This window comes from Moschus berezovskii, chromosome 4 (assembly GCF_049115385.1).
Source record: "Moschus berezovskii isolate FMDL1 chromosome 4, NW_MosBer_1.0, whole genome shotgun sequence".
NCBI classification, from domain to species: domain Eukaryota; kingdom Metazoa; phylum Chordata; class Mammalia; order Artiodactyla; family Moschidae; genus Moschus; species Moschus berezovskii.
In genome coordinates this window covers 102,416,273-102,435,873 of record NC_142463.1, presented here as the reverse complement: position 1 = coordinate 102,435,873, position 19,601 = coordinate 102,416,273, and the positions used below count along the sequence as shown (strand labels likewise).

Genomic DNA, 19,601 nt, shown 5'->3' with positions numbered 1-19,601 from the left:
CAGGAATTTGCAGAACCAGGGCCTGAGGCTGAGCTGTCCTAAGTCCCAGGCTCTTGATCACCTCACTCTGTCAGAGTGTCACAGGTTTCAACTGGGCTGACCGCGGACGTGGGAAAGGCACTCTGCCTCCTCCACCCACAGCTTTGTGATGACCAGCACATGGACCAGAGCTTTCTAATCCCCTTTTCTTTCTTACCTAGAAAGAGTGGTTCTTGGTGTCCAGAATCAGGGTTGGAGGTAAAGCCCCAGTTGGTGGAGGAAAGACCCAGCATGGCTTTGCTGTCACCACAGTCAAAATGCTGGTCCAGCTGGCACTGCAGACAATCGGTCACATGGGTGCTTTTCTGAAGCTGTGCCTGTGAAGTTGGCACCTCTGACCTTGGGAAACTCACAGGTGCCTGGTGACAGTCCTCCCAGGTGTCACCTGAAAGTAAACAGGGCTCAGTGGGACTAATGGAAGCTTTTTCTTGCTAAGCCCTCCCAGACACCCATTTCTGCTGTCCTAGCCCAAGAGTGAAACCAACCGATAACCCAGACAGCAAAGGCAGAGATCATTGTGAAGATGTCATATTTATGGCTGTGACTGGGGCGCTGAGAAGGCAGGTGCTGGGCTGCAATTTCTTGAAATGAGAGATCACTCACTTGAGTCTAGAGGGTTTGGGTGACACAGGAGGTCAAGCCTCTTATTCTGTTCTTAGCCTTAGTCTTGTAGCCTAGAGAGAAGGTCCTCGACAAGCCTCTAGGCATGGGGGAGAAAGAGTTGTTGATATCTACCCACAGGAATAAAAGAACAGGGAGAGGCATATGGCCTGAAGGCTTCAGGTACCACCAGAATTTGAGCTGAGAAAATACAGTACATTCCAGACACTTCTGAACTTCCTTGCTTGAAATTTTGTCTACCCTTCCGCTCACCCGTACATGTATATATAGAATAAAATCTATCCCCACATGGGGCAGAGTGGGGATGGATGGTATAGCAGCTAGAACGAGTGGAGGAGAGGGCTGAGACCCCATTGGAAACACCTTTGTGTCTCTTTAGACAGATAATGTATGTACACTCCTTCAATACGCGTCCCTCTTCTAGTGCCTGGACGGTGCTCCTAAGGAAATCTGCTCATATGTCTCCTGTGAAATGAGTACATATCCTCGGAACGTGGGCTAACCAAAGACATGAAGTACCCTCCTCTGGTCCAGGCCAGGCTCATGTGAGGTCACAGCCGCCAGGGCCTGCTCTCCTCTCACCTCCCTCTTGTGCAACCGCACCCTCACAAGGTTTGTTTCTTTAACTGTCTCTCATGTGTCTGTCATCTCTTCGTCTTCCAGAGAGCATCTGTGTCTGACTCTCATCAAAGATTCATCCAACCTCCTTCTAACTGCTTTCTCTGATTCAGTCCTCTCCACACTCTCAAAGGTCACCTGTCTTATCACCCCCAATCCTGTTTCATCACATGCTCCTCAGTTTATGGAAATTCATCCTCCCTTCCCTGCTACACAAATCTACCTCCTCACTCGCCTTTCCAGTGCTCCTGTCTCTAGTCCCTCTTTCTTCTGCAACGTCACTTCCCACAGCTCCCTCTGCAAATCCTCCTAGGACTTAGGCTGGCCCCTTTCTGACCCCAGCCCTGTACCAGGAGCCTCTGTGAGCTTCCAGGGCTTTTGCCAATAGCACTTCTCTCAGTCTGGTGTACCCTTCATATTTCCACCAAGCAAAGTTCATTAATCGTTAATCATCATATTTTAGGACACTTAATCAGATTTGATGATAATTCATATTGGGCTGAAGGGTAAATCCTTGTACAATATTTGGTGGTTGAAAGAACTGTCAAAACTATGTATCCCCTTATTCTCCAATGTTATTTTGAATCAATGTCTAGGATTGTTTTTAATTATCATTGTGTAATTTCATCATCTAATTTTGTCTTTTCTTGAGAATGGGTTTTATTAAACCTATGCTTTGAATATTCTTTGCAGTGACAGAATATAAAATAACCAAACATTGTATCAAACATCAACAATACTGCCCAATATTGTTAGTAGGGGGAAAAGCCTCCAATGGAAGATCAAGTTGTAATTTAAAAATCAGGTGTTTGTTTTGTTTCTGCAGGGTTTCTCCTTGTACTGAGAGGATGGGGTAGACCTGAATACCTGTACACACATGGCTGCATAATAGCTATTCACACTGTCCTCAGGTTATCATGAGAATCAGGACACAGGATGGATCCCTGTAGAGTTTAGATATTCTATTCATTCATCTCAATCCATCTGTGGGGATTTGGCCTTTCCTGGCCCACTGTGAACAATGGACTCCCACGACTGGGCCAAATCACACACTCAAACCATCTCAGAAACATATCTGAGACACATGGCTGAGCCTCACTCATCCTCTTCACAGGAACCCACACCCGGCTGTCAGTGTTTCTGAGATAGAGCTCCACAGTTTTAATGGTTTCAGCACAGCGAAATTCAAGGTCTACTTGGACCTGTCGTGATAGCAGGTGACCTGAGGGCAGGAGATGGGGAGAGGCGTGAACTCTCACCCTGGCTGATTCTCCAGAGAGAGCCCCGTGGAGCTGTGGCTCCACCTGGAGGGGCTGGAGGAGCCGCTGGCTCTGCTCTCAGGACAGAGTACATAGAGGCATCTGGAGCTGGCAGATCTGACTGAGGGACCACAGGGGTTCTCCGCAGCCCTCTGGCAACTTTCTGCTGAAGATTAAGATAGATGCAAATCATTTGGTTCAGGGCAAAGAGGAAAAGGTGGGCAACGTCTTCTCTCAGTCACTAATGCTCCGACTGCTGAGAGGAGAGGCCACAGCATGAGCCAGGGAGTCAGGCCCAGGAGAGGTCAATGTCCCACCTGCCGGTGGCCAGGAGTCTGGGGCAAGTGAAGGGACATGCTGAGCCTCAGTGCCCTGGGCTCCACTGTGAGACACCTCACTACCTGAGAGGGCGTCTGGAGGGCTGAAGGGCTTACAGTGCACTTGGAGCTCGCCTAGGAAGGAGCACGGCACACAAACAGGTGTTGCTTTCCAGGTTTCTCAGTTACTGTGATTCTGAGAAAGCCTTTGCTTCTCTGATCCTCAGGGAAGAATAGGAAAAAAGAAAGAAACTGCTTCCAGTGTGAAAAGTCACCAGCTGACTGACAGACAAAATTTATATGCCAGATATCACTTTAAAAGAAGTCAGATACAGTCTGATATATAATGGAACTTCTACTGGTTTATCAAGATGATCTTATAAATCAAACTCCTAACAATAAAAAGCTTCTGCTAAAGAAAAAGTAAAAAAACTAGCCCAAAAGGATTTCATACTAGGTTTTAATCTCCACACCCTATGAACTGCAACCCAAGGGGACCTGGAGCATAAAGTAGGTCCACACCACTATCAGATACACAGGTTATCGATAGTTTCCATGAGATTATACCACTGAGACTGCATAAAACACTGAAACTATAACCCATACATAGAAGACTCCTTGTTGCTACACAAAGGATGAGACACAAGGGTGTTTCTAGACGATGGAAAAACAGAGACTGCTATTTGGCTTCATGGAAATTACAGGGCATAGGCAGATTTTACGTTCAGGATCTAGTATCTAAATGCTTCAGAGGGAGGTAGGCAGGCCACCGGCAAGAGGCCGGAGCTGGGGAACAATATAACATGCATTACAAATATGGAGCAGACTGCAATCATGAATGCAACGCCAGAGACCTTGCCAGAAACTCCTCAAGAAACAAAATTGGCAACAAAATTTCACGAATATAAGGATTCTTCTCTTGATAGAAAGAGCTCTGTTACATAAATTCCTGCAGGTGAGACAGTGGTCGCTGAGATTCTGCCCTTATCCCTCCCCTGTCCCTCTCTGGTCTGATTTGATACCACAAGCCTGTGCTGATGAGATGAGGTCAGGTGACAGAGGGCAGCCTGGGGCAGGAAGAATGCAAAGGCTCGTGATGCCTTCTAAAAATTAAAACTGAGAACATAGTTCTAATCAACCTGAGCCTAAGAACCTGTCTGGGAGTACTCACCGTTTACATTCAGAGTCAAGAAAACTTCTCCACTCTCTGCTGGGAAGGAGGCACTTCTGTAAGGATGACAGGAGCCTGCCAGATGATGGCCAATGGAAGCAGCCAGATAACGTTCATCCAGTGAGTCCGATTGGACTTCATTCTCTTCTACCAGCAGCTGCTCCACGCTGAGATTTGTGGGGTTGGGAGGGCAGATGGTTAAACAAGAGGGATTAGTCAACCTGCAGCCATAGCTGGTGTTGATGGGAGGGGTAAGGGACAAGTTGCAAAAAACAAATGGGGAGTCCCCTTAAAGGGATGTATAACAATTCACGCCCCCCCCCCCAGCCAGAACCCAATGTGGGGCCTGAAGGCACTTGCAAAGGGAAAGGGAGAGCGAGTGAGGGAGAGTGAGCATCAGATGCTCTGAGCACAGAGAAGAAATGAGTTCGAGAGGAAGGAGACGGGCCCCCCCCAGGACACATAGTCATGTCACACACGTCCTCAGAACATCAAGGTGACTTCAAATACACCATAAATTTTGTTGAAATTTACATGCTTCATCCAAATTAACACCAACTCTGGCAGCATAATGGACTCCTAGAACTCTTGTGTCTGCAAGACCAAGTTTTCTAATACTGCGATGTGACCTGAGATTTTTTTCCTAGTTAATTTCCTTGCCATGAAATACCTGCCAAGGTCGTAACCCAGAGTGACAGAGGCAGATAAGTACTGCATGCTGGTTTTAATAAAAAGCAGAAAACAGAGGAGTACAAGAAATCCTGTGTCTCATCAGTAGCCCTGATTCAACTGACCCCAAGTTACTATAACTGAGAGAGACTCATAAAGGGTGAAAACAGACAACCTTGGTACAGGGACAATTTGTGGTTGTCTGAATGGAAGAAACAGTTATGTTCAGCACTTTCTGATTCCCCTGTATGTGAGATGACCAGATGCCACCACTGGTGTCAGACCCATGTTTCTCCATACTTACCTAGAAGAGATGATGTCTTGATCTTCCTCGTCAACAAGATCAGCAAGAGTTTCTATGGATAAATTCAGACAAGTCAAGAAACACTTAGCAATTCTCACTGTGTAAATTAATAATCCAGGGTCCAATAGTGCCAACAATATCGGCAGTGAGATGGTAGGCTATTTAAGAAGGATATTCCAGAAGCCTCAAGTTGGGTCTCTCAGATTCTCCGTGGTTTGCTTTCCTGAGCCATCAGGCAAGATCTCCCTGCCCTGGTAGATCCTCACCACAGTATTCTCTTCCAAGTCTGAGTAAAACGGTAAAGATTCATTTCCCCCACAGAGTCTGGGGAATAGCCCAACTGCATTCTAGCAGAATACTGTAACACTCAGGCTTTTCTCATCATATGCTGACTACTTTATCAGAATGATGAGTGGAATGAACAAAACCTCGAATCACATGAATCCCAGTTGTTCAATGGAAACTTCAGTCAAGATGATCTTATGAATCAAATTCCTAACAAGACAATGCTTCTGCTAAAGAAAAAGTAAAAAAACTAGCCCAAAAGGATTTCATACTAGGTTTTAATCTCCACACCCTATGAACTGCCACCCAAGGGGACCTGGAGCATAAAGTAGGTCCACACCACTATCAGATACACAGGTTATCGATAGTTTCCATGAGATTATACCACTGAGACTGCATAAAACATGAAACTATAACCCATACATAGAAGACTCCTTGTTGCTACACAAAGGATGAGACACAAGGGTGTTTCTAGACGATGGAAAAACAGAGACTGCTATTTGGCTTCATGGAAATTACAGGGCATAGGCAGATTTTACGTTCAGGATCTAGTATCTAAATGCTTCAGAGGGAGGTAGGCAGGCCACCGGCAAGAGGCCGGAGCTGGGGAACAATATAACATGCATTACAAATATGGAGCAGACTGCAATCATGAATGCAACGCCAGAGACCTTGCCAGAAACTCCTCAAGAAACAAAATTGGCAACAAAATTTCACGAATATAAGGATTCTTCTCTTGATAGAAAGAGCTCTGTTACATAAATTCCTGCAGGTGAGACAGTGGTCGCTGAGATTCTGCCCTTATCCCTCCCCTGTCCCTCTCTGGTCTGATTTGATACCACAAGCCTGTGCTGATGAGATGAGGTCAGGTGACAGAGGGCAGCCTGGGGCAGGAAGAATGCAAAGGCTCGTGATGCCTTCTAAAAATTAAAACTGAGAACATAGTTCTAATCAACCTGAGCCTAAGAACCTGTCTGGGAGTACTCACCGTTTACATTCAGAGTCAAGAAAACTTCTCCACTCTCTGCTGGGAAGGAGGCACTTCTGTAAGGATGACAGGAGCCTGCCAGATGATGGCCAATGGAAGCAGCCAGATAACGTTCATCCAGTGAGTCCGATTGGACTTCATTCTCTTCTACCAGCAGCTGCTCCACGCTGAGATTTGTGGGGTTGGGAGGGCAGATGGTTAAACAAGAGGGATTAGTCAACCTGCAGCCATAGCTGGTGTTGATGGGAGGGGTAAGGGACAAGTTGCAAAAAACAAATGGGGAGTCCCCTTAAAGGGATGTATAACAATTCACGCCCCCCCCCCAGCCAGAACCCAATGTGGGGCCTGAAGGCACTTGCAAAGGGAAAGGGAGAGCGAGTGAGGGAGAGTGAGCATCAGATGCTCTGAGCACAGAGAAGAAATGAGTTCGAGAGGAAGGAGACGGGCCCCCCCAGGACACATAGTCATGTCACACACGTCCTCAGAACATCAAGGTGACTTCAAATACACCATAAAGTTTGTTGAAATTTACATGCTTCATCCAAATTAACACCAACTCTGGCAGCATAATGGACTCCTAGAACTCTTGTGTCTGCAAGACCAAGTTTTCTAATACTGCGATGTGACCTGAGATTTTTTTCCTAGTTAATTTCCTTGCCATGAAATACCTGCCAAGGTCGTAACCCAGAGTGACAGAGGCAGATAAGTACTGCATGCTGGTTTTAATAAAAAGCAGAAAACAGAGGAGTACAAGAAATCCTGTGTCTCATCAGTAGCCCTGATTCAACTGACCCCAAGTTACTATAACTGAGAGAGACTCATAAAGGGTGAAAACAGACAACCTTGGTACAGGGACAATTTGTGGTTGTCTGAATGGAAGAAACAGTTATGTTCAGCACTTTCTGATTCCCCTGTATGTGAGATGACCAGATGCCACCACTGATGTCAGACCCATGTTTCTCCATACTTACCTAGAAGAGATGATGTCTTGATCTTCCTCGTCAACAAGATCAGCAAGAGTTTCTATGGATAAATTCAGACAAGTCAAGAAACACTTAGCAATTCTCACTGTGTAAATTAATAATCCAGGGTCCAATAGTGCCAACAATATCGGCAGTGAGATGGTAGGCTATTTAAGAAGGATATTCCAGAAGCCTCAAGTTGGGTCTCTCAGATTCTCCGTGGTTTGCTTTCCTGAGCCATCAGGCAAGATCTCCCTGCCCTGGTAGATCCTCACCACAGTATTCTCTTCCAAGTCTGAGTAAAACGGTAAAGATTCATTTCCCCCACAGAGTCTGGGGAATAGCCCAACTGCATTCTAGCAGAATACTGTAACACTCAGGCTTTTCTCATCATATGCTGACTACTTTATCAGAATGATGAGTGGAATGAACAAAACCTCGAATCACATGAATCCCAGTTGTTCAATGGAAACTTCAGTCAAGATGATCTTATGAATCAAATTCCTAACAAGACAATGCTTCTGCTAAAGAAAAAGTAAAAAAACTAGCCCAAAAGGATTTCATACTAGGTTTTAATCTCCACACCCTATGAACTGCCACCCAAGGGGACCTGGAGCATAAAGTAGGTCCACACCACTATCAGATACACAGGTTATCGATAGTTTCCATGAGATTATACCACTGAGACTGCATAAAACACTGAAACTATAACCCATACATAGAAGACTCCTTGTTGCTACACAAAGGATGAGACACAAGGGTGTTTCTAGACGATGGAAAAACAGAGACTGCTATTTGGCTTCATGGAAATTACAGGGCATAGGCAGATTTTACGTTCAGGATCTAGTATCTAAATGCTTCAGAGGGAGGTAGGCAGGCCACCGGCAAGAGGCCGGAGCTGGGGAACAATATAACATGCATTACAAATATGGAGCAGACTGCAATCATGAATGCAACGCCAGAGACCTTGCCAGAAACTCCTCAAGAAACAAAATTGGCAACAAAATTTCACGAATATAAGGATTCTTCTCTTGATAGAAAGAGCTCTGTTACATAAATTCCTGCAGGTGAGACAGTGGTCGCTGAGATTCTGCCCTTATCCCTCCCCTGTCCCTCTCTGGTCTGATTTGATACCACAAGCCTGTGCTGATGAGATGAGGTCAGGTGACAGAGGGCAGCCTGGGGCAGGAAGAATGCAAAGGCTCGTGATGCCTTCTAAAAATTAAAACTGAGAACATAGTTCTAATCAACCTGAGCCTAAGAACCTGTCTGGGAGTACTCACCGTTTACATTCAGAGTCAAGAAAACTTCTCCACTCTCTGCTGGGAAGGAGGCACTTCTGTAAGGATGACAGGAGCCTGCCAGATGATGGCCAATGGAAGCAGCCAGATAACGTTCATCCAGTGAGTCCGATTGGACTTCATTCTCTTCTACCAGCAGCTGCTCCACGCTGAGATTTGTGGGGTTGGGAGGGCAGATGGTTAAACAAGAGGGATTAGTCAACCTGCAGCCATAGCTGGTGTTGATGGGAGGGGTAAGGGACAAGTTGCAAAAAACAAATGGGGAGTCCCCTTAAAGGGATGTATAACAATTCACGCCCCCCCCCCCAGCCAGAACCCAATGTGGGGCCTGAAGGCACTTGCAAAGGGAAAGGGAGAGCGAGTGAGGGAGAGTGAGCATCAGATGCTCTGAGCACAGAGAAGAAATGAGTTCGAGAGGAAGGAGACGGGCCCCCCCCAGGACACATAGTCATGTCACACACGTCCTCAGAACATCAAGGTGACTTCAAATACACCATAAATTTTGTTGAAATTTACATGCTTCATCCAAATTAACACCAACTCTGGCAGCATAATGGACTCCTAGAACTCTTGTGTCTGCAAGACCAAGTTTTCTAATACTGCGATGTGACCTGAGATTTTTTTCCTAGTTAATTTCCTTGCCATGAAATACCTGCCAAGGTCGTAACCCAGAGTGACAGAGGCAGATAAGTACTGCATGCTGGTTTTAATAAAAAGCAGAAAACAGAGGAGTACAAGAAATCCTGTGTCTCATCAGTAGCCCTGATTCAACTGACCCCAAGTTACTATAACTGAGAGAGACTCATAAAGGGTGAAAACAGACAACCTTGGTACAGGGACAATTTGTGGTTGTCTGAATGGAAGAAACAGTTATGTTCAGCACTTTCTGATTCCCCTGTATGTGAGATGACCAGATGCCACCACTGGTGTCAGACCCATGTTTCTCCATACTTACCTAGAAGAGATGATGTCTTGATCTTCCTCGTCAACAAGATCAGCAAGAGTTTCTATGGATAAATTCAGACAAGTCAAGAAACACTTAGCAATTCTCACTGTGTAAATTAATAATCCAGGGTCCAATAGTGCCAACAATATCGGCAGTGAGATGGTAGGCTATTTAAGAAGGATATTCCAGGAGCCTCAAGTTGGGTCTCTCAGATTCTCCGTGGTTTGCTTTCCTGAGCCATCAGGCAAGATCTCCCTGCCCTGGTAGATCCTCACCACAGTATTCTCTTCCAAGTCTGAGTAAAAAGGTAAAGATTCATTTTCCCCACAGAGTCTGGGGAATAGCCCAACTGCATTCTAGCAGAATACTGTAACACTCAGGCTTTTCTCATCATATGCTGACTACTTTATCAGAATGATGAGTGGAGTGAACAAAACCTCGAATCACATGAATCCTAGTTTTTCCACGGAAACTTCAGTCATTCATCGTGTGGGAAAATGCCAGGCCTCTGCCTTGCTTCATGGAAACATACAAGGAAGGTGATGGGAGAGGTCTTTGCATCCTGTGGTCCAGATGATTGGTTTGCTAAGAAAGCAATTTAGACGAGACCAACACTGGGGATGACAGCAGTGACACCAGAAAAGCAACAAATAATTAAGGCTGTTAACACCCCTAGAAAGGCACAGAAATTCCAGGGACACTTTGGGTATGAAAATGGGAGCAATGCAGGCAAGAAGGGACATTTCATGGGAATCAGGAAAAAATACAGTCATTCTGGACACCTGCACTCAAACAAGTGAGTGAATGTGTCACAGCAGCCTTGCGTCCATGATCGAACTTGGGGCCTGGCCCACAGGCTTCACCTGAATGTCGAAGACAGCACAGCTCCCAGACTCACCTGAGGTCTGTACTTAAAACTCTACCACAGAGTCTGATTCTAATCACCGTCTACAGAGCTTCCAACAGGGAGGACAAATCTCAGCACCCCAGAGGCGAGGAATACAGAGCGTACAGAGTCTACCTGGGCGTCCAGGTGGAGTTCCATCACAAGAAAATACTCACTGGTTACATCCCGGGCATAAGAGACATCCACACCCTCAAGTGAGAAGACAGCAGCGCTCCTATAAGGCCAGAAGGAGTCTGAGAGGCTAGGAAGGACCGAGTAAGTCAGAGCGTATTCATGCAGAGAGTCCCCTGGGACACCGTTCTCTCTCAGCTGTGGCAGCTGTCTGCTGAACCTGGTTGGGGAGGGAGGGCAGACAATTAAGACAAGATGATGAGAAACTGTGCAGTCCTATCTGGTTCTGATGGAATGTTTGCGCGGTGAATCACACCGAGGGTCCGATCCATTAGAGAGAAAACTCTGTGTGTGAGACACAGCGAGGCTGACAGGGCAGAAGAAAGGAAGAACAGCAGGTGCTCTGTGCTCCGGCCAAATAACAAGCTGATGAACAGACTGAATTCCCTCTGATGGTGCAGTCCCGCCTCACACACGGGGACACAGAACAGTGGCTTTCACACTTCCATTCACATTGCATTGACACTACTGTGACACACATGCCAGCACGCTAACACAAACAGAAAGCAGATACGCATCTCACTCTAAAACCACCCCTGCGGTAAAAATTGATGCAAAAAACCACTCTGACTTAGGTCACCTGGGTCAACTGACTTGGGTTTTAAACTTGACAAGTAAATAAGAAATGGGAAACAATAGAAGTACCACAGTGAAAGCAGAGAACGCTATGAGAAAGGATAATAGTGGTGGGCAAAACTGATGACACAGTATATTCAGCACTTCCTGTTTTTCCCTGGATCAGAGGTCTGCAGAGGTCATCACTGTGCAAAGAGCCCACAGATATTCAGAATTACCTCGGGGCAACCACCTCTGGTCCTTTCAGGTCATCGAGATCATTCCGGTTTTCTGTAAATAAATTAACAGGAGAGTTATATCAATCAAATTCCCTTCACAAATGCCCAAACCTGTACCTATCTTCACATGTGGTAACAGGCTGTTGAGACAGAAATAATCCAGGAGGCCCTAGAAATAGCCTCATAAGGCGGCACTGGGTTTCCTTCTTGAGCTATTGGACAAATTTCCTTGATATGATATGTCATTCGCAGAGTATCCTGGTCCTGAGTCTGTGCAAATAGCTAAATGCATCCTTTTACTCACAGTTCCTGGGGAACAACTAAGCTACATCCTCAGCCTGCTATAATACTCAGGCTTTTTTCATCTGAAATATTGCTGACTAATGGGATAAGTGATTACACACTGAGATTAAATGGGAGTGGAATCCACACACCATCAAGTCAAATGAAACTCAAAGCTGAAAACAGTGGCCATTCATCAGGTTGGGAAGTTCCAGGGCCTGCCTTACCTCAGAGAATCATACCAAAAGATGACAGTGTGGCTTATTTCTGGTTTCAGAAGACTTCGAACAAGGTAAGTCAAAGGAAGAGAGAGAGACTATGGGTTGACAGAAGTGAACCAAAGTAGTGGCGTCTCCAAAGATATAAACAAGACTGCCAAAAGCCTTGGACAGGGGTAGGAACTCAGGGGCATTACCCGGAAATGAACATTCAAGCATTTCATGTGAGATGAGAGGTCCATTCAAAGTTAGGAAGCCTGAAAGGGACCTCCTGTGCCACAACTGCCGAGGGACACGTGAGTCTGGCAGGACCGCCTTGGGTGGAGTGGTTCCCCACAGGGACAACTGTGACTGGGAACTGAGCAAAGTTCGTTCACAGAATGTCTCATTGTAAATGCAGTTAGAGTCTGGTTCAAACCAGGCTTCAGTATGGAAGCACAGGGTCTCTCAAAGGGGGTTAATTCTCCCAGAGTAGACTAACAGATATATTGAAGACTACCTGGGAGACCAGTTGGAATTTCATCCTCTTCAGCATGAGAGCAACCACAGGCTCCGTCCACGGCAGACGCCACATTCTCTTCATCAAATGCAAATTTTCCATCACTGTAAGGCTGGTTGCAGGCAGAACCTTCCTGGAGAGTTGAAGGTACTGAAACACATTCATCTTGGGGTTGCTGGAACACCACCTTCTTTTCATCATCTTGCAAGTTCACGCTGTGTCAGATGGAGAAGGGATGACAGAAGATTAAGAGGATTTCACCCCAAGCCATCTGACTGGTTTTGCTGACAGGCATTGAGAGAGGTCACAGAAAGCAAAAGGGCAGGCCCCTTAAGGAGGGAAGTAACTCCTCCTGATGTGGAGTGGAGGGTGGCTGACATGGGGTGGGAGACAGACAGCAGGTTCTCTGGGCACTGGGCACAAAACCAGCAGTTGAAGAAGGAGACGCAATTTTCCCTACACGCTAACATCATGGTCCCCAGCACACACAGAGGACTGGGACAGTGGTTCAGACTTTTCTGCACACACTGTGTTGACTGGATAGCCTGTGTCCAAGTGAACACAGCTTTTAAGAAGTTAAAGATTTGTTTGACTTTGGACTCTATTTCATTTAATTTTAAAATTTTGATTTGCACAAATATGACTTCAAAATCAGTTTTTCAGAGTTGGATAAAAAAGTGTTGCTGACTAGATATCCTGCTTTCAAGAAGTATTTTTTCAATATTCTGTTGTAATATGAATATTGTTCTATTTTCTTCCCTTGAAATCCAATATTTACCAACATGCTGATGCCAAACCAGTGCAAGACCCATAGGATCTCACCCTACTTTAACCACTCAGGGGAAAACACATGAATATGGGAACGCCCAGGTTTAGTTATTTCACCTGGGTCAACTCACTGGACATTACTCAACTTGAAGGATTAGAAAATGGAAATGCACAAACTTGTGAAGCATAAATAGACAACACTGTTAAAGAGATAATTGCTGTTGAATGAAAGGATGAAAGAGTTCCATAGAGTACTTTCTCTTTTTCTCTGGATCTGAGGTCTCCTGCTGTCACCACTGACATTCACAGCCCACAGATCTTCAAATTACCTGGGAAATGTGAGCTCTTGTCCACGCACTTGCCTGTGATAATTTTCATTGTCTGGTAGGAAATTCAGAGACAGAAGGTCATAATAAGCAAATCAGACCTCGCATATATGTACTCAGTAAATACATGTACAACAAGGACATTAAAATTCTCATTGGAAGAACATAATTGTTCAGCAAGGATATTCTAGGACACTTAAGTCTGATGAGAATGAGACTGGACTGCTTCCAGACCCATCGAGGAAATTTGCTGCTTGATGTGGTATCTCTCCCAACATCCTTTGTTCTGAATCTGTATAAGCAGTAAAAATGTATTTTCCACAGAGATGCTAGAAAATGAGCTGTTATGTTCTAGAATTATTTCCATAGTACTGCTTAATCCCATCAGATTACGTGGTTATTGATGGTTTAGAGGAATTTATACTTGAGACTAGAGTGATGGGTGAATTGTGAAAGGGTTAGCCGCTCAGTAGTGTCTGTCTCCTTGTGACCATATGGACTACAGCCCACCAGGCTCCTCTGTCCATGGAATTCTCCACACAAGAATACTAGAGTGTGTGCCATTCTCTTCTCCAGAGGATCTTCATGATTCAGGGATAGAACCTGGGTCTCCTGCATTGCGGGCAGATTCTTTACCATCTGAGCCACCAGGGAAGCCCAGTGAATTGTATTAACCTTCAAATCCAAAAGAATCTTTGGTGCCACACAGAAACCGTGGCCATTCAAGGCTGGAGGAACTGCCAGAGCCCAGCCTTGCTTCATGGAAACATCCAAGCAAGGCAATGGTTCAAGTATATCTGTCTTGGTGTTCAGATGGCATCTTAGCTAAGACCTGCCAACATCGAGAAAAGGGGGACTGGGGCTGAGAGCAGTCAAACAAAACCTGGAAATCAGCTCTCCTTATAAAGAGGCAAGTCTGTCATCATTTCTAGCGAGGCCAACAACATTTACAAAAATCAGATCATTGCAGCTAACAACACGCTGGCTCCACACTAGTTCTGACAGACACCTCCTGTGGATTTGCAGCTGAGGTGGGTGAGAGTTGTCACAAGTGATTTGGGTCGAATGCCTGACACTGGGGTCAGGGTGACAGAGACAAGCCTGGAGCCAAAAAAAGAATGAAAGCTCCCTGACCCACCTGATGTCTGTGTTCCATAACAGACCCTTGTCCCTGGTTTCAACAAAGATGTGTCTATGCAACCTGTCCTCAGAGATGACCTTCCTTGGTCTACAGAGCATGTGAGGACAAATAATACGGGGGTTACCTGAGAAACTGGTTGGCATTTCATCTTCTTGAGCATAAGAGCAACCACAGGCTCCATCCGGACCAAGGTCTACTTCCAGTTCATTAAATTTAAGTTTGTCATTACTGTAAGGCTGGTGGCTGTCAGAACTTCCTTGGAGAATTGAAGGCATCAAAACACATTCATCCTTGCATTCTTCAGGCACGTCCTTCTTTTCAACCTCCTGCAGCTCCACGCTGTGCCAGATGGGAAAGGAATGACAGAAAATTAAGTGAAGAAGATCTGACTGCAAGCCATTCTGGCTGGTTTTGACAGGAGGCATGGGGCGTGGTCACAGAGGGTAAAAGAGCAGGCCCCTTAAAGAGAGAAGGAACTATCCTCTCTTATATGAAGTGGAGTGTGTCTGTCTGGGGATGGGAGAGGGGGAGAAGCAGGTACCCTACACACCGGCCACAAACCTCTGATGAGGAAGGAGACTCAACCATCCCAGGAGGGTCCTTTCAGGAACAGGAAGCACAAAGGAACTTCCACAACAAGTGCTTCCACTGGGTCCTAAGTCATGCTGAATTGAAGACAAAGTAGGCAAGTGAATAAGGGCTTCCCCAGTGGCTCAGTGGTAAAGAATCTGCCTGCCCATGCAGGACATGCGGCTTCGTCCATGGGCCAGGAAGATCCCTTGGAGAAGGAAATGGCAACCCACTCCAGGATTCTTGATGGGAAAATGCCATGGACAGAGGAGCCTGGTATACTCCAGTCCATGGGGGTCACAAAGATTCAGCGATGACTGAGCAAGTGAGCATGCACAGTGAAGTGAATACAGATATTAAAGCTTTATAAACTCTCTGAGATCCTCTACCTTCTCTTTAGTAATTGAAAGGCCTCCAAGGCCTCTTTCACTTACTATTGTCACAGACAACCAATTTTTGGAGGGACAGTTGTCCTGGGGTTTAATTTTTCTAGTTGCTTCTCTACTCATCCCTTTGCTAGTTACCTTCCTTCCAAAGATCTAAAACAACTGTGTAGAAATAGATATTTGTCTCACTTGGACTTACTTTAGAAGAGAACAGAGGCTCTCTTTGTGTATAGGAAATCCTAAGGGTGTGCATTCACCTTGGGTCATACATACAAGTAACCAGAGAGACAACAGACAATCAAGTTACAGGGTCATTTCCCTGTGCGTTGAGTGAAGTAAATTAATACCATGTGCAGTTGTGCTTATACTTACATCTGGCATGTCACTCTCTTGAGTTACTTAGTGTTCTTTTGTGACCCTGTCCATATTTTCCCTACACATTACCAGCTCCTGATAGACAGCCTGAAAACCACAATCACAGAAAACTAATCAATCTAATCACATGGACCACAGCCTTGTCTAACTCAATGAAACTATGAACCATGCTGTGTCGGGTCATGGTGGAGAGTTGTGACAAAATGTGTTCCACTGGAGAAGGGAATGGCAGACCACTTCAGTATTCTTGCCTTGAGAACCCCATGAACAATATGCAAAGGCAAAAAGATAGGACACTGAAAGATGAACTCCCCAGGTGGGTAGGTGCCCAATATGCTCCTGGAGATCAGTGGAGAAATCACTCCAGAAAGTATGAAGAGATGAGCCAAAGCAAAAACAACACCCAGCTGTGGATGTGACTGATGATGGGAAGCAAGGTCCGATGCTGTAAAGAACAATAGTGCATAGGAACCTGGAATATTAGGTCCATGTTTCAGGACACATTGGAAGTGGTCAAACAGGAGATGGCAAGAGTGAACGTCAACATTTTAGGTATCAGAGACCTAAAATGGACTGGAATGGGTGAATTTAATTCAGATGATTATTATATCTACTACTGTGGGCAAGAATCCCTTAGAAGAAATGGAGTAGCCATCATAGTTAACAAAAGAGTCCGAAATGCAGTACTTGGATGCAAGCTCAAAAATGACAGAATGATCTCTGTTCATTTCCAAGGAAAATGATTCAATATCACAGTAATCCAAGTCTATGCCCCGGTCAATAATGTTCAAGAAGCTGAAGTAGAACAGTTCTATGAAGACCTACAAGACCTTCTAGAACTAAAACGCATAAAATATGTCCATTTCATTATAGGGGACTGGAATGCAAAAGTAGGAAGTCAAGAAACATCTGGAGTAACAGGTAAACTTGACCTTGGAGTACAGGGCAAAGGCTAACAGAGTTTTGCCAAGAGAACGCACTGGTCATAGCAACACCTTCTTCCAACAACTCAAGTGAAGACTCTACACATGGACATCACCAGATGGTCGACACCAAAGTCAGATCGATGACACTCTTTGCAGCCAGAATAGGAGAAGTTCTATATAGTCAGCAAAAAGAAGACCGGGAGCTGACTGTGGCTCAGATCATGATGCCCTTATTGCCAAATTCAGACTTAAATTGAAGCAAGTAGGGAAAACCACTAGACCATTCAGGTATGACCCAAATCATATCCCTTATGATTATACAGTGGAGGTGAGAAATCGTTTAAGGGACTAGATCTGATAGAGTGCCTGATGAACTATGGATGGAGGTTCGTGACATTGTACAGGAGACAAGGATCAATACTATCCCCAAGAAAAAGAAATGCAAAAGAAGCAAAATGGCTGTCTGAGGAGGTATTACAAATTGCTGTGAAAAGAAGAGAAGCGAAAAGCAAAGGAAAAAAGGAAAGATATACCCATTTGAATGCAGAGTTCCAAAGAATAGCGAGGAGAGATAAGAAAGCCTTCCTCAGCGATCAAAGCAAAGAAATAGAGGAAAACAATAGAATGGGAAAGACTGGAGATCTCTTCAAGAATATGAGAGATACCAAGGGAATATTTCATGCAAAGATGGGCTCGATAACGGACAGAAATGGTATGGACCTAACAGGAGCAGAAGATATTAAGAAGAGGTGGCAACAATACACAGAGGAAGTATACAAAAATGATTTTCACAATCCAGATAACCACGACTGTGTATTCACTCACCTAGAGCCAGACATCCTGGAATGTGAAGTCAACTGGGCCTTAGGAAGCATCACGACAAATAAAACTGGTGGAGGTGATGGGATTCCCGTTGAGCTATTTCAAATCCTAAAAGATAACGCTGTGAAAGTGCTGCACTCAATATGCCAGCAAATTTGGAAAACTCAGCAGTGGCCACAGGACTGGAAAAGGTCATTTTTCATTCCAATCCCAAAGAAAGGCAATGCCAGAGAATGCTCAAACTACTGCACAATTGCGCTCATCTCACACGCTAGTAAAGAAATGCTCAAAATTCTCCTAGCCAGGCTGCAACAATATGTGAACCGTGAACTTCCAGATGTGCAAGCTGGTATTAGAAAAGGCAAAGGAACCAGGGATCAAATTGCCAACATCCGCTGGATCATCAAAAACGCAAGAGAGTTCCAGAAAAACATCTACTTATGCTTTACGGACTATGCCTGTGACTGTGTGCATCACCACAAACTGGAAAATTTTGAAAGAGATGGGAATACCAGACCACATGACCTGCCTCTTGAGAAATCAGTATGCAGGTCAGGAAGCAACAGTTAGAACTGGACATAAAGCAACAGACTATTTCCAAATAGGAAAAGGAGTATGTCAAGGCTGTATATCGTCACCCTGTTTATTTAACTTACATGCAGAGTACATCATGAGAAACGCTGGGCTGGATGAAGCACAAGCTGGAATCAAGATTGCCGAGAGAAATATCAATAACCTCGGATATGCAGATGACACCACCCTTATGGCAGAAAGCAACGAAGAACTGAAGTACCTCTTGATGAACGTGAAAGAGGAGAGTGAAAAGGTTGGCTAAATCTCAACATTCAGAAAACTAAGACCATGGCATCTGGTCCCTTCGTTTCATGGCAAATAGATTGGGAGACAGTGGAACCACTGGCAGACTTCTTTTCGGGAGCTCCAAAATCACTGCAGATGGTGATTGCAGCCATGAAATTAAAAGATGCTTACTCCTTGGAAGAAAAGTTATGACCAACCTAGACAGCATACTTTGCCAACAAAGGTCCATGTTGTCAAGGCTATGGTTTTTCCAGTAGTCATATATGGATGTGGGAGTTGGACTATAAAGAGATCTGAATGCCAAAGAACTGATACTTTTGAACTGTGGTGTTGGAGAAGACCCTTGAGAGTCCCTTGGACTGCAAGGAGATCCAACCAGTCCATCCCAAAGGGAGTCAGTCCTGAATATTCACTGGAAGGACTGATGTTGAGGCTGAAACTCCAATACTTTGGCTATCTGATGCGAACATCTGACTCATTTGAAAAGACCCTGATGCTGTGAAAGATTGAAGGCTGGAGAAGGGGATGAGATGGTTGGATAGTATCACCGACTCAATGGACATGAGTTTGAGTAAACTGTGGGAGTTGGTGATGGACAGGGAGGCCTGGTGTGCTGCAGTCCATGGGGTCACAAACAGTCGGACATGACTGAGTGACTGAGCTGAATGGATAGTGAATTGTTACCTGGAGGTTAGTGTTTCTTGTGCTTGTTCATCGTCTTCATCTTCATAAATTTCTGCAAACAAAATAAAAAATATCCAGTCAGCCTCTAGTCACTTCTCCCACTGCAAACACAGGGACTCATAAGGTCACAGAGTCATAAATATCTATGTATGAGTTAATACTGTATGGAAGTTTTAATGTATTGTTTTAAACAACTGCCCAAGCATGGATTTCTGATCCAACAGGCGGTCTGTTTCTAAACTGGTAGGTCATCCTCAGGACACCTTCTGCTTGAAATTGGGCAAACATTTGAATTGTCTTTTCTTCCTTATATCTCCTCACATTGTCCACCTTCCACCTCCACTCCTGCAAATGTATCGTCCATCCTGCCACAAATTCCGCCAAAGACACAGCCTCCATAAACCTTCTCAGGTCTCACAAGATGCCCTCCTTT

General features: G+C 45.0%; 2 protein-coding genes across 3 annotated transcripts in view; one reads left to right on the top strand and one right to left on the bottom strand.

The window, feature by feature from the left end:
* LOC129556737 (myomegalin-like) overlaps positions 1 to 19,601 on the top strand; it is a 631,881-nt gene that overhangs the window by 542,165 nt on the left and 70,115 nt on the right.
* LOC129549544 (NBPF family member NBPF6-like) overlaps positions 1 to 19,601 on the bottom strand; it is a 33,210-nt gene that overhangs the window by 6,806 nt on the left and 6,803 nt on the right. For both annotated transcript variants that reach the window (XM_088835674.1, XM_088835673.1), the window contains 13 exons: positions 19,169 to 19,220; positions 14,711 to 14,925; positions 13,449 to 13,500; positions 12,352 to 12,566; positions 11,353 to 11,404; positions 10,543 to 10,718; positions 9,490 to 9,541; positions 8,517 to 8,683; positions 7,243 to 7,294; positions 6,272 to 6,438; positions 4,999 to 5,050; positions 4,026 to 4,192; positions 197 to 424 (listed from right to left, as the gene is read on the bottom strand). In XM_088835674.1, coding sequence (XP_088691800.1) covers positions 197 to 424; positions 4,026 to 4,192; positions 4,999 to 5,050; positions 6,272 to 6,438; positions 7,243 to 7,294; positions 8,517 to 8,683; positions 9,490 to 9,541; positions 10,543 to 10,718; positions 11,353 to 11,404; positions 12,352 to 12,566; positions 13,449 to 13,500; positions 14,711 to 14,925; positions 19,169 to 19,220 — 1,647 coding nt within the window. The remainder of the gene's footprint in view (positions 1 to 196; positions 425 to 4,025; positions 4,193 to 4,998; positions 5,051 to 6,271; positions 6,439 to 7,242; positions 7,295 to 8,516; positions 8,684 to 9,489; positions 9,542 to 10,542; positions 10,719 to 11,352; positions 11,405 to 12,351; positions 12,567 to 13,448; positions 13,501 to 14,710; positions 14,926 to 19,168; positions 19,221 to 19,601) is intronic.